This window comes from Arvicanthis niloticus, chromosome 18 (genome assembly GCF_011762505.2).
Source record: "Arvicanthis niloticus isolate mArvNil1 chromosome 18, mArvNil1.pat.X, whole genome shotgun sequence".
In the NCBI taxonomy this organism is placed as follows: Eukaryota; Metazoa; Chordata; class Mammalia; order Rodentia; family Muridae; genus Arvicanthis; species Arvicanthis niloticus.
The window spans coordinates 10,602,492-10,615,438 of record NC_047675.1 but is presented as its reverse complement, the minus strand read 5'-3'; the positions used below and the strand labels follow the sequence as shown (position 1 = coordinate 10,615,438).

The window sequence follows — 12,947 nt, the reverse complement described above, 5'->3', positions numbered from 1 at the left end:
TCTCTTTCCCCTGTGGCCTTTAGACAGCATCAAAGACAACTCAAAAAATTTAAAAGCAAAACAATGCTAGGTTGGCTCTTCTTATGGCTAACCTCTAAAATTCCAGTGGCAGATCCTGAGAATGCAAGTTGGGAGGTAACTGCAGGCCCTTGCTTTAAGTTAGAGGAAGACTCTGTCCTTAGAACTTGACCCTGGTCTAATTATATCATTTGGCCAGAGCAGCAAAGCTGGTTGGCATTCATCCTGTGTGTCTAGTTGATTAATGTGACCAGGGACCAGGACACTTGAATGCCATATTTAATGAGTTTCTACAACACAGGATCCTGTTCTCAAGTTACCTTTGTTTTGTTGTAGATGACACAAGTGAGCACATTGAGCTCTCCCGGTCTGGCTACCTTTTTTCATGCTTCTTTCCTTTATTCCCTTCCTTAAGTGATATGTAGTCATCGGCCTTTACTGAAGCTGTGCACATAAACATCTGGAGTATTCAGGGAAAGATGGTTTAAAAATACCGCTACCAAAGCTTCTACTTGAATGTAATGTGATTTCAACCTCTCTATAAAGTTTATGGGAGAGCTATGGAATTACTTTAAATGAAGTTGTAATGCAGTAGAAGTCATGCCTTTTACACTCTCAGTGACCTTTAGGTGTGAGCATGTTCTGTGTCCAGCACCCAGGTACACAGGGACATCACTTTGTAACTCCAGAAAGTCCTTTCCTGCCCACAGTCAGCAACCACATTCTGCCACACAACTGTCATTCTGACCTCTTCCCTAGAGACTAGTTTTCCTTGTTATTATTTCATGCATACAGAATTACAAAGCAGATATTTTTCCCCTGGGATATCTTGTGCTCAGAATAATGTTTCTCCAATTTATCTGTGCCTCATCAGACAACAGCAGCGTCTTTTGATTGCTAAGAAGTATTCCACTGGATAGATGATCCAAATTTGCTAGATGATTTTCTTATAGTATGGTTGTTTTCATATTCTGACCAGTATGAATAAGCATGGTCCAGTCACATGAAAGTCTGCTTATGAATATATGCGCTCCTTGTCCTTGGGTACACATTTAAATATTTATATTTGAGGTAGGGTTTTCCACTGAACCTGGCTAGACCAGATAAGCTCCTGGAATTCACTCTTGCCTCTGCCCCTCCCAGTGCCAGGGTTACAGTTTTTACTTCTTTTAAATGTGCTTCTGGGTATCCAAACATAGTTCTTCCTGATTGAGAGGCTGAGCTGGAGGGCTGAGCTATCTCTCCAACCTTTGAAACACACACATTTTACAACATAATTTTTAAAACCCCACTAATCGAAAAGCATCATAAAAATGAAATGCATTCAGGTGAGAAAAAGCATTATTTACCCCAAATTTAAACATTTTAAAAAAAGTTAGATCTAGTTAACATGTTTATCAATTTTAGGTCACAGGTTTCTTTCTAGTCTACTATCTCTAGGGAACACAGTCCAATCAATATCAACTTACATAAGCTATAAAGTTATGTTAGTGAAAGGTAATATCTCAGAGAAATAAATCAAAACAGAAACTAAAGTTATCCTAATATTTGCCTATCAGGAGAGAGATGCTTTATAAAGTACAACTCCGTGGTTCCAGTGGACACTAATGAAACTTCCTGCCCCAAGCTGCTAGTGAGTTATCAATCATTACTATCTTCTAAGAAAGCAATTTGAGAAAAGTTCTCAAGATACTTCCACATTACACTGGACCCAGTAATTCAACTTTGAAAAGTATATCCTATGACTAAATTTAGAACCTTGAACTCTATGATTTCAGAGTGAGGAAATATTGGAAGCAAATTAAATGCTGGGCAATTGACTTAAATCAATCCAAAGAGTGAACTCTCATGCTATCACTCATTTTAAAGTAATTTCTAAAGGTACGAGGAAGTGCTTACTTCTTAACAGTAACCAAGACATTAGAAATACAACAGAATTAACTGTTGACTACATAGCATTTAAAGTATGCATGAAAGATGCAGTGAACATATTATAAAATCAATTCTACCAAAAATATCACTGTTAGTTCTAAGAGTGATGTTATTCTCTTTGTTAGTTTTAATATATATATATAATATATATAGTATATATAATATATAATGTATAATATATAATAGAATATATGTATATATATGTATATGTATATATATGTATATACATATATATACATATATTCTATTTTCAACAATTTTCCAAGTGAGCCATGGGACCCTCGAAAGTTATGCTTTAAAAAACAAAACAAAGCAAAACACATCTGGGCTAGTAAGGTAGCAGAAAGAGAGAATGGATTATCACAAGCTGTGTGCCAGAATACATGCATATGGCCCCTGCCCTAGCCACAAGCAATAACTGAATGAATAGAAACAATCTGAATAGTTCTAAGTAACTATAAACAGAATGTTCAATAATCTAATTTTCATAACAAGAATATAATAGAATAAGTCAAATCTGATGGATATAATTAATAACCATCAATATTTTAAAGATTTAATTTTAAATATATGTATGTATGTTTATGTGTGTGTGGGGGGTAATGTATGCACACGAGTGCAGGTGACCTTGGAAGCCAGAGACTATGGGTAACCGTAGAGCTGGGGTTGGAGAAGGTTGTGAGCTGCCAGACATGAGTGCTGTAGACTGAACTTGGGTCCTCTACAAGGCCAGTATGTACTCTTAACCACCAAATCATTTCTATAAGCCTAGCCATGATATATTCCCAAACAAAGTGACATAGAAGATATCTATTTCCGACTAGGACTATGCATGCAGGAGAGAGGGGTAAACTTAAGTCAGGCTCTTTCTGCCTGGCTGGAAAATGCTCTCCTACTTTATGAGCCCGAGGATCCTGACCAGAACCTCACCACTCACAGCATTCGATAACATTCTTTTCCTGTCTTACGTTCAGCACCTTAGACTCATCTTACGGTCAGACTGGCCTCTGAGCTTCAAATGTTAAGGGCAGGTCTGTTTTGAATGTTTGAATCACTCACTTGTGATTCTTCCAATTATCAAATATTAAAAGGAGGTTCCTCTTTACACCAGGGCATACATTTTCACATTAGAGAATTTCTTATGCTCGTGTGCCTTCTATGTAGCATGAGTGAGTGACCCTTCTGCCCTAAAAGGAGAGTCTGTACTGGAATGGCAGAATCTAACTTGATTTTATCTTTTATTGTTATCTGGGATCCACAGTGTGAACAACAGTGTTCGAGAATAGTGGGTGGAGTCTGTCATGCACTTATTTGTGTGTATATGTGGTGTGCATGCATGTAGATGTCTGTCTGTGTGTGTGTTCATGGATGCTCAAGTCTAGCACCAGGTAACTTTCTCAATTGCTCTCCACTTACTGACTGAGGCAGGGTCTCTCAGTTGAACCCAGAGCTTGCTGATGCTAATGCAGCAAGCCAGCCTACTCCAGGGGTCTGGTCTCTGCTTTCCAAAGGCTGGCCTTACAGCTGGGCCGCCATTCCCCTTTGGCTTTTATCTCAGTTATGGGATCTGATTTCCCACTTCTTGCTTGTGTGGTGTGTGCTTCACATCATGAGCCAGCACTCCACACCGAGTGGGTGGGTTACACAGCTCAGGAAACCTTGGTTGGAAGCAGCTCCTGCGGCCAGGTAAACTTTTGAGACATGCAGAACAAAGGTTATAGAAGGCTTCTCTGCCACATACACTGTCCAAGAGAATTTTTGGTGTAAGTATTATGTTTTCTCCCACAAAAATTCAGGAAATCTTATGACTTCAATTTTAAGAGTATTTGGGCTACAGCCCCAAATCATACAAAAACCTCCAGGTGTGGGGCATGGTATCTTTGAGTGGTAGCTGTGTTTCAGGGCATCCAGAGTGTCAGTGTGGTAGAGGATCCAATTTTCCCAGTGGGTGGTGGTGATGGTTGAATAATGACGTAAGTGAACTTAGCACCATTCAACTACACACCAAGAAATGGTATACTTTCCAAACAAGCCCAGAAATACATTCCAGGATTGCCTGATTTATCAGATAATGTGGCTTGGGGAACACTGGCATCTGTATCACTGAGAAGTGCCAGAAGCCCCAAAATTCTATTCCTGCAGAGACAGTGTGAGAACACAGGTCTCTGGACCCATATCCCCCACTCTTGCAGATTTAGGTGCAACATTGCATGTCAATCAGCAGAACATTTTCTGACTATAGTAATTCCAGGACAGCTTGCTAGTTGCTAATTTTCTTCATCTTCCCTCCTCTGTTTTGATATAAAGATTTCTTTACCATTCATAAGACTGATGCTTAGAGTCTCCAGGAAACACTGTTTACAAACCCTAGGTACAGAAAGTTATTTGTGAATAACATGAAAGTCAGAGGACATCCACCAAAGATATCAACTTGAGGTCTATGAAATTTTACTTAGCAATCAGACTCTGGCGATACTAAGCCAGAGTCTTCAGTGGTTCACATTGTTTCTACAGAAAGAAACAAGTCCATCCATGTGTGAGAAACTGTTTTTCTGCATCTTCCGTGGGGGGTGGAATGTGAATGTGAACACCTCCCTAATGGATTACTAAGAAATAAGTTCAAGAGAATGGGCTGCATTCATGGTTTACCTCAATGGAAAATTCCACCCAGGCCATGACAAGGCTTTTGAGGTAAAAGCTCTTTCTACAAAACCCTTGGCATCCCAAGGCCTTTTGGGTGATTTATGCAAGCAAGAGCTTGATTAACTTCTGGTTATTGCTTCAGAGGCCAAAGGAAGGTCAAAATGAGCCACAAATAACTTAGTACTCTTTCTGGAAAATTCTTACAATGATAAGGAAACAGAACAAGGCATTGAAGATGTTGACAAGAGTATTACCAACTTGCAAAAATGAGATTGAGAAGGCAAAGGGAAGAAACAGAAGAAATGACAATGGCTCTTACTTGCATGCAGGAGCTATGCAGATATTTAAATATTTTACCCTATAAAACATTTCTATAATGCGGGTATCTGAGATAAATCAAACCTGGATTAAAAATATGAAGAGATATGGAAGCTAGAGAGATGGCTCAGTGGTTAAAGGCACTGCTGCTCTTGCAGAGGACCCAAGTTCAGTTCCCAGCATCCACACGGGGTTAACAACTGTCTATGACTCCAGTTTTGGGGGAATCTGACACCCTCTTCTGGCTTCTATGGGAACTACATGATTGAGGTGCACAAACATACATGCAGGCAAGATGTGTGTGTGTGTGTGTGTGTGTGTGTGTGTGTAAAATAAAAGTAAATAAATATTTTCCCTTTTTATTAAAAATAAATCTTACTAAGGGAAAAATAAACCCAAAGGGATGTTTCCTCTTCTCCTCCTCTTATTATTATTATTTTATTACAAAACCTTTCTTAAATCCATGATGTGTGGTATTAGCCTTATTGTGTTTGCAGAAATTTGTCATTACGGACACCCTATCATGCTGTTTCCTGGAATCCACTGGAATTCCAGTTTCCAACAAGATCACCCCACTTCTCATCCCATATGTGGTACCTCCTACTGTTCCTACTATATGGTATTTGTCATTCCAGAGGAGTTGCTCATCACACGGCCGGCCTATTACCGGGATGCTTTGAAGTTGTCCCCAGCTATGAAGGAGCCTGCCAGATGAAAGGAAAACACAATAATGGCCTCACCAAATGGTGATAAATTAAAATAGGCAAGAATTTTACAGGGACACTGACAAGAAAAACATATGGCAAATGTGAACATCTGATCCACCTAAGGAAGACACATTCTACTTGAGATTTTGTGTCTTTGAACTCAGACAGGTAAGTGGGCTGAAACAAATAATACTGGGAAAAAGAGTAGGGTGGCTATGGGTTAATAGAAACAGAGAGCGTTATTCATTCTCTGGACAGGAGAACACAGTAAAGATCAATACAGTGCTTCAGGAAGATATGTTCTGTGACTAAGAATCATAACCACAAGTTCTAGTCCAAGTCACAAGCCCACCCCAAAACATAGCATCATGCACATCTTGATATGTGTATGACATAGCAAAACCTGTGTTTCCTGGAAAATGTCTTAGTGGTGAGTTGGGATCAAATCCAAGTCACAAAAGTTAGAAGTGCCTGTAGCCAACTGGCTGAGCAAGCCACTGCGTGTCTGTCCCTCACATTGTATTCACAGGCTCAGGCTCACATCAATGGAGCCCTGTGTTCATGTGTCTGGGAAGAACTGGATGAAGAAAGGGAGAGGGGAAAGAAAAGGCTGGCGTGGATGTATATGACTTCACTTTAATAATTACCGTGATGACAGATGAGAAAGGAGGCTTTACTCATTTACTGTAATTTATGTAGAATTCTCAGAGAGAGAAGACAATAGCACACTTTTGAAACTATCGTGATGTAAGTGCACACATGGATAACTGGAAAGGAACTCAAACAGCAGTGATATATACAGTATTCAGGGATTATGAGGCCACAGAATGTAATATTCAAGAAGAGACATTATACAGTGGAATAATTTTTGAAGTAGCTTTTACTCCAAGGACATACAAACAATTCCATGGATGAATAAGTTTGGAAATACTAGAAGAGGAAGTCTATGACACCCATAGGAGCAAAGGTTAAATAACACTATAGAGGGAATGATGGAGCAAAGAAGCAAATGCTACTACATCTGATTGATCGCATCCATTAGCGTGCACTGCCTGTGAGAAGCCAGCGACAGCCATAAAAGTACCTTGATTTTAAAACCAGCATGAAAAAACACACATGAGCTTTTCAGAGAGTGCTTATGTGTGACAAGTGCAAGATGGAGCATAACTCATGATGGGTAGTGTTTGGTGTGTTCTGTCATTTAAGGCAGGGTCTAGAACAAGAAAATAACAACAGAGGGTAAGGCAGGTGATGAATAAAGAATCAAGGTGTGACTCCGCCCCTCCCCCTAAGGTTCGTAGACCATCATGAAAAAGGAGGTGGAGAGATTGTGACAGTGGTCAGGAAAGGCAGGAGTGAAACTGGGAAGATGTGTTTCTGGACATGACAGGGCCGCTGCACTCATGAATGCCAGCCATGATTGCCCAATGGGATCAAGCCAGTTCGCCCTCCACATAGTGGGAGGGGCTCAGAAGCACCCACCACTAACAATGGAGCTAGGGACAAACAATGGCTCCTGGGGAAAGGAGAGCCAATTTTCTTCAAGGGTTTTAGTTCTTAGTAGGCCAACAATGTTTCCGTGGATGGTCCACACTTGTGGATGTGTGCACAGTAGAAGTTGGACTTGGTGAGTCATGAAGCAAAAGACAAAAGAAAAGGAGGGCATGGAGTGGGGGAGGGGTGGGAAGCAAGATGGATCCTGGAGGAGTCAGGGGATGCGAATATGATCGAAGCACACTGTGTGTAGATATGAAATTCTCAAAGAATGAACAAAAGTATTATACTGGAAAGATCACTGAATGGGCTGAGAAACGAAACAATCAAATGGAAACCCGAAGCCCATCTGAGCAGCCTAGGGTTAAGTAAGGCTAATATTATCAATAAAGTTGAGCTTCCAAACGTGTTCTTTTAATGGTAAACAATAAAATACTAGCTTTTTTCATTAATTTAAAAAAATACTATAAAGGAGACCATCATTAATAAGAAAAAAATGAATCTTGTTAAAGAAATGTAACTTGTCATAAGTAGACACTGAAACAGCCTATGGAAAACCACACCATGATTAGGCAGTTTCAAGTCTCCAGCAGTTTCAGGTAGATGCACAACATTTAGTTATGATAAGAATTTAGGTGAACAAGTTACTTTATATAATATGAGTGGGAGAGCAAATGAGATGGTACATATAATGCTTGAAAACAGATCTTGTGTGTCAGATACAAAGCAGACGTTTATGTGGTCATCAGCATCCATTAGTAAGGACCTTCTGAAGCTCTGGATCTGCAGGAAGAGGAGTAAGGGAAACATCCGACCCGCTTCTCACACTGAAACTCCAAACACCTAAGGTAAGATATGAGCAGAGGTCCCTGTTGTCCTCAACTGGTGCGCCTTGAAAGCCATTCTGGAAATCACTGCCTGTGCACTGTGTGATGTCTAGAAAGTATGTAATTATGGGTCAGGAGACAGACAGCTCGGTGGGTAAAGGTGCTTGCCATCAAGTCTGATGGCCTGAACCCCATTCCCAGGACCCACATGGCAGAAAGAAAGAGCTGACTCCTAGAAACTATCCTCTGACCTCCACACTTCTGCCCTGGCTTCTGTGCCATCAAACAAACAAACAAACAAACAAACAAGTGCATAGATAAATAAGTAAATAAATAAATACATACACAATGCATTAAGAATATACTCAGAGTGAGTGTGTTCATGCACAGGAAGTTGCTAGGTGTCGATGTGACCCCATTTGTGGCTTAAGGGCAGTCAGATGTCTGTAAACTGAGGCAATTTACCCACGCCTTCAGGCTCTTCGTGGAGAGCCTCCCCACTCCCATTTTCCCAAAAGCCCATTGCTGTGAGCATTTCAAGAAGGATGGATCTCTTGAGAGCTGCTGAGTTCCACCTGAGTATACAGTCTTTTTATTCATTGTCTTGGTCACTTCTTCCTCTTGAGATTATTAAATCAATTCTCTGGATGTTATTTCATTCCATTTGTATTTCTAATAAACAGTTTTAAAATGTGCATTGTTTGGTGGGAAGCAGTAGATGGTGCATGTTTTTGTGTTAGACTCTTTTCTGCCTAATATACTTTTAAACCCAGGCATCTTGCAAGCCATTTTCTCTACATGCAGTAACTTTCATTGAGTCAATTGCATTTTTATTTTTAGGACACTTGCGCAGGTGCAACTAAAAAAGAATTTTCTATGAAAGCCGTGGCTCTTACGCAACTCTCAACTTACTTGATTTAATTAGGATGTTCAAAGTAAATGTCAGGCACTGTAACAGCAACTTAGACTTAGGGAGAAAAGTTAAAGTGATTGGAGCCTCCTTTACAGGACAGGGGGAGTTTCCCCAAGTCTACATGCTAGAATGTTCCTTCAGATTCTAGAATTCTATGGGAATTTGGCCCATTTTCTTTCCATTGGTAAAACTTAAGATTCCATTGGAATCTGCCTCTGGTTCCCTGTTCCCTGCTGGCCATATTTAGATCACTGAGTGTGTCCTGGTCATTCTTAGCATCTTCTTTAGACTTTGCTATTTTCGTTGAAATAGCACCAATAAAAGCCAGAAGTGATTCTGAGCATTACTGAGAGAGATATCCCAGAAGCTGCCTCCACACACACAGCATGGACCCCCACCGTCTTGTCAGGTCTGCCTTTCATGCAAGGGGGATAAGAAAGGCTTCTATTTTCATGTGGTAGTATGTTTTTCAGGAACACAGTTACTGGGAAAGAGTGTTTTGCTTGTTTGCAATGTCAACACGGAGGGAGGCCTCCGTCCCCTCTGCATCAGAGCAGGCAACTGCACTACTCACCGGCAGGGCAGGATCCTGACCACATCGTTGGGCTTGTACCCTTCTATGCAGACTGCACAGTTATCAAAATCGGATTCTGTTTCCTGCAACAGAAGAAGCAGAAGGGCCAACTTTAGCTTCCAAACTGAGTAAACATTATAATCCAAGGAGAGCTCGCCTGGGGCCTGAGCAAACGTTGACATAAACCAAGGAGAGCTCGCCTGGGGCCGGCCTCTCAGCAGCATTAACACTGGTCTTCTCCATCAATAATTCACAGACTGGCTTAGTTTTCATCCCTTCAAACTGTCACTTGTTTCTACTCGGAGAGCTTTTGTGAGGAGAATGTCATTCACACGCACTATTCCTAAAATGCTATAAATCTTTTTCCTCATTCTGAGGAGTGATATTCAACTGAGTGATTCATAATCTATTCAGTCCTCTGGAATCTGAAGTGTGTATTAAATGTAAATAAAAATAGAGTTTTGATTGTTTTTTTTTTCTGTATGCAAACCTAAAAGTGGCACCTCATGGCTTACATATGCCATCATGCTGGTACATTTTGCCCTCTAATTGAGTGGAGAAAGACACCGATGAAAATATAAGCCACTTCTAAATTTGGTTTGTGTAGGTGTTCATGTGAGGGCACCTGAGTGTGCCTCAGAGTTGCTCACAAACCTTATTTATTTATTTATTTATTTATTTATTTATTTATTTTTGAGATGGAGCCTCTCACTGAACCTGGAGCTCCCCTGCTTGGCTAGACTGATTGGTCAGCCAGCCTCTTCCCGACTCTACCCTAACAAGGAAGTGTTACTTTGACATGAGTGTTGGGGATCAAACTCAGCCAGGGCAAGCATTTTCCCAACGGATTCATTGTCCCAAGGTCCTGGTTATCCTTTTAAATAAAGTTTCTCTTATTAATCTCAACATTATTTTCATATTATTTAAAATGATAGCACATAACTTGTGAGAAAAGTCAGTTATTCAGAGTAGAGATAGTGAATGTGAGTCCATTCCTAATCACCAGGGATGCTGAGCCCACGTGCAGCAGTGCCATCCATTGCTAAGTTGTCCTTAGAAGCCACAGACGTGGGCTGTTGGTCTTTTTATCCTTCCTGGAGGAGTGCAATAGCCTTCAGCTTCATGCCGTTATTCTACAGTGAGGGAGGCTGTGCAGCGACTTCGGAGTTCTAAGTCTTAGAGTTCAGAAGAGCATAAATACCATTTATGCATCTATACTTTAAACTTATGTGATGAGCAGAGTTCAGCATGGAAATCCACCCTCTTTCCAAAGACTTTTCAGAAAACTTTCATGGGTCATATTAAGAGTAATCACTTGAAATAGAGTAAGCAAATACTGATTGAAATATTGAACTTTGGTTTTCTATTTTTCATTTTGTATTGACTTCTAGGATGCTTCAACCAAAATTTAAGACCCATTTTTTTTTGTCGCATGTTTCAAGGGACACCTTTGTGTGCTCACCTCAGCCACATTTGGTTTATTTTATCTTTTCTAAGAAAGGGTCTATACAATCCTGGCTAGTCCGGAACTCACTAAACAGAGCAGGCTGTTTGGAACCCCCAGAAATCCACCTGCCTGCTTCCTGAGTGTTGGGATTAAAGACGTGAGCCACCACAGTTGGCTTCTCACGCACCTTTGGAAGCATGTATCAATTGCATATGATGCTGGGTTTCACTACAACATTTTCACGCATGTGTATCACACACACATCAGTTTTATTCACTTCCCACAAACTCCCCACCCACCCTCCCTCCCTTTCCACAGGTCCACTTCTTTTTCTCAAGTAGGGGCCCCTTATAATTCTAAGTCCTTTTGCAAAGTCTAGATTCCAAATATGAGAGAAAATGTGATACAGTCATCTTTCTGCACCTTGCTTCTCATGATGGATATAACAGTTTCATCTATTATCCTACAAATGATGTATTTCTGTTATTCTTAATGTTTCAATAACACTCCACCGTGTATACATATCATGTTGTCTTAATCCATTCATTTGTTGATGGGCGCTGATGCTGACTGTACAATTTAGCTATTGTTGAACACTTAACGTCATAATTTCTCATATTTTGTTGTCAACAAACTGCATGCATTTTCTAAACACTACGTTTAATGAAAGCACTTTAAGTGCTTGATGTGTATAGACAACAGAGATTTACATCTGTCTCCCCTTCTCTTTCCTCTCTCTTCTACTTTGCAGAGAGTTCCTTCAATATGTCCCCAACAAAAAAAAGAGGCTCTCACCTTGTCACCCTTCCTGATGGTCCTGACCTGGAGCTTGCTGATGGCTTTCTTTGCTGCATCTCCCAGTCGGCGCTGAAAAATGGAAAGCCACCCATTAACAACAAAGATGTGCGACTCCTGTCTTCCCTTCTTACAGCCTGTCAGAAACCCGAGCAGCTGAAATCATGCACACATGGCATGAGTGTTATGAGAAATGGGTGGAAGACATAGAGCCTGGGCATTTGCATGGCTCATGCAAACCCTGTGGGATAGAGTTCCTTGTTCCAGGCTTTAGGCTCATATGACATAGCGTTAGCATATGAAATAGAAACTTCCTAGCATACCTTTGGTTCAGGGTATATCTGCACAGATAGGCAACTAGCAAAAGCCAAAGTATTTCCCAGCTTGTTGAAATAGCTGGCCAGTGTGTGACATGAGAGAAAAGTGCTTCTTTTTCACTATCAAGACCTTGTGTTTGCTCGTGCCTTTCGATCTGCTCATATAGACCAAGTGATGCAGCCTGCCGCCTACTACTCCATTGTCTTCTCCCTATGTGTGCACTTGATATGCTATACATAGAGTAAGAGAATGGCTCGGTATCTAAAGTTGTTGCCAGGTAAGCTTGGGGATCTGAGTACAGTGTCCTAGGACACCTGTAAATGCTGCTGTAGCATCCCGAATATGCAACCCTAGAGCTGCAGAGTGGAGACAGGTGGATCTCTGGAGCTCTATGGGCAGTCTAGCCAATCAGTAAGTGCCAGGTTCAGAGAAGATAGATATCAATAAAAAATGCTCACTGTCTCTAGCCTCCACATGCATGTGAGTTATTATGTGTGTTCACTCATACATAAATGTGCATACACCCACATGAACATGTACACACACACACACACACACACACACACACACACACACACACAGAATTTAGAATTTAGGTTAGCAAATAATTACAAATCCCATGCCTGAGGAATCATTATCACTCGTGTGAAGAAAGAATACATCATACCCTGATGTTGCATAGAGAAAATTGCTGTCCTAATGAGCCCTGCAATGGTAAGACAGTGGGAGAAGGGTGTGGGAATAAACTCGTACTCTGTTGAGGGAAAAGGGTCTTCCTGTGTGTGCTCACAAGTCCGCTGCATGATTTTGTTCTGCTCTTAGCATGTGTGCTTCTGTCCTGCAATAGATACAACTGCAGTAGGGAAATGTATTTGAAGGATTCAAATTAACTTGGGATTCATCTTTGATGATGATGATGATGATGATGATGAACTTGCTTTACATCTCTCAGCAAGATCTC

The 12,947-nt window shown here is 40.8% G+C and overlaps 1 protein-coding gene across 1 annotated transcript in view; it reads right to left on the bottom strand.

Moving 5' to 3' along the window:
• Positions 1–12,947, bottom strand: part of Rnf150 (ring finger protein 150) — a 217,111-nt gene that overhangs the window by 64,536 nt on the left and 139,628 nt on the right. Inside the window, exons 3-4 of the mRNA XM_034522697.2 lie at positions 11,669–11,740; positions 9,427–9,509 (exon numbers count right to left, since the gene is read on the bottom strand). Of these exons, the coding sequence (XP_034378588.1) occupies positions 9,427–9,509; positions 11,669–11,740 (155 nt within the window). The remainder of the gene's footprint in view (positions 1–9,426; positions 9,510–11,668; positions 11,741–12,947) is intronic.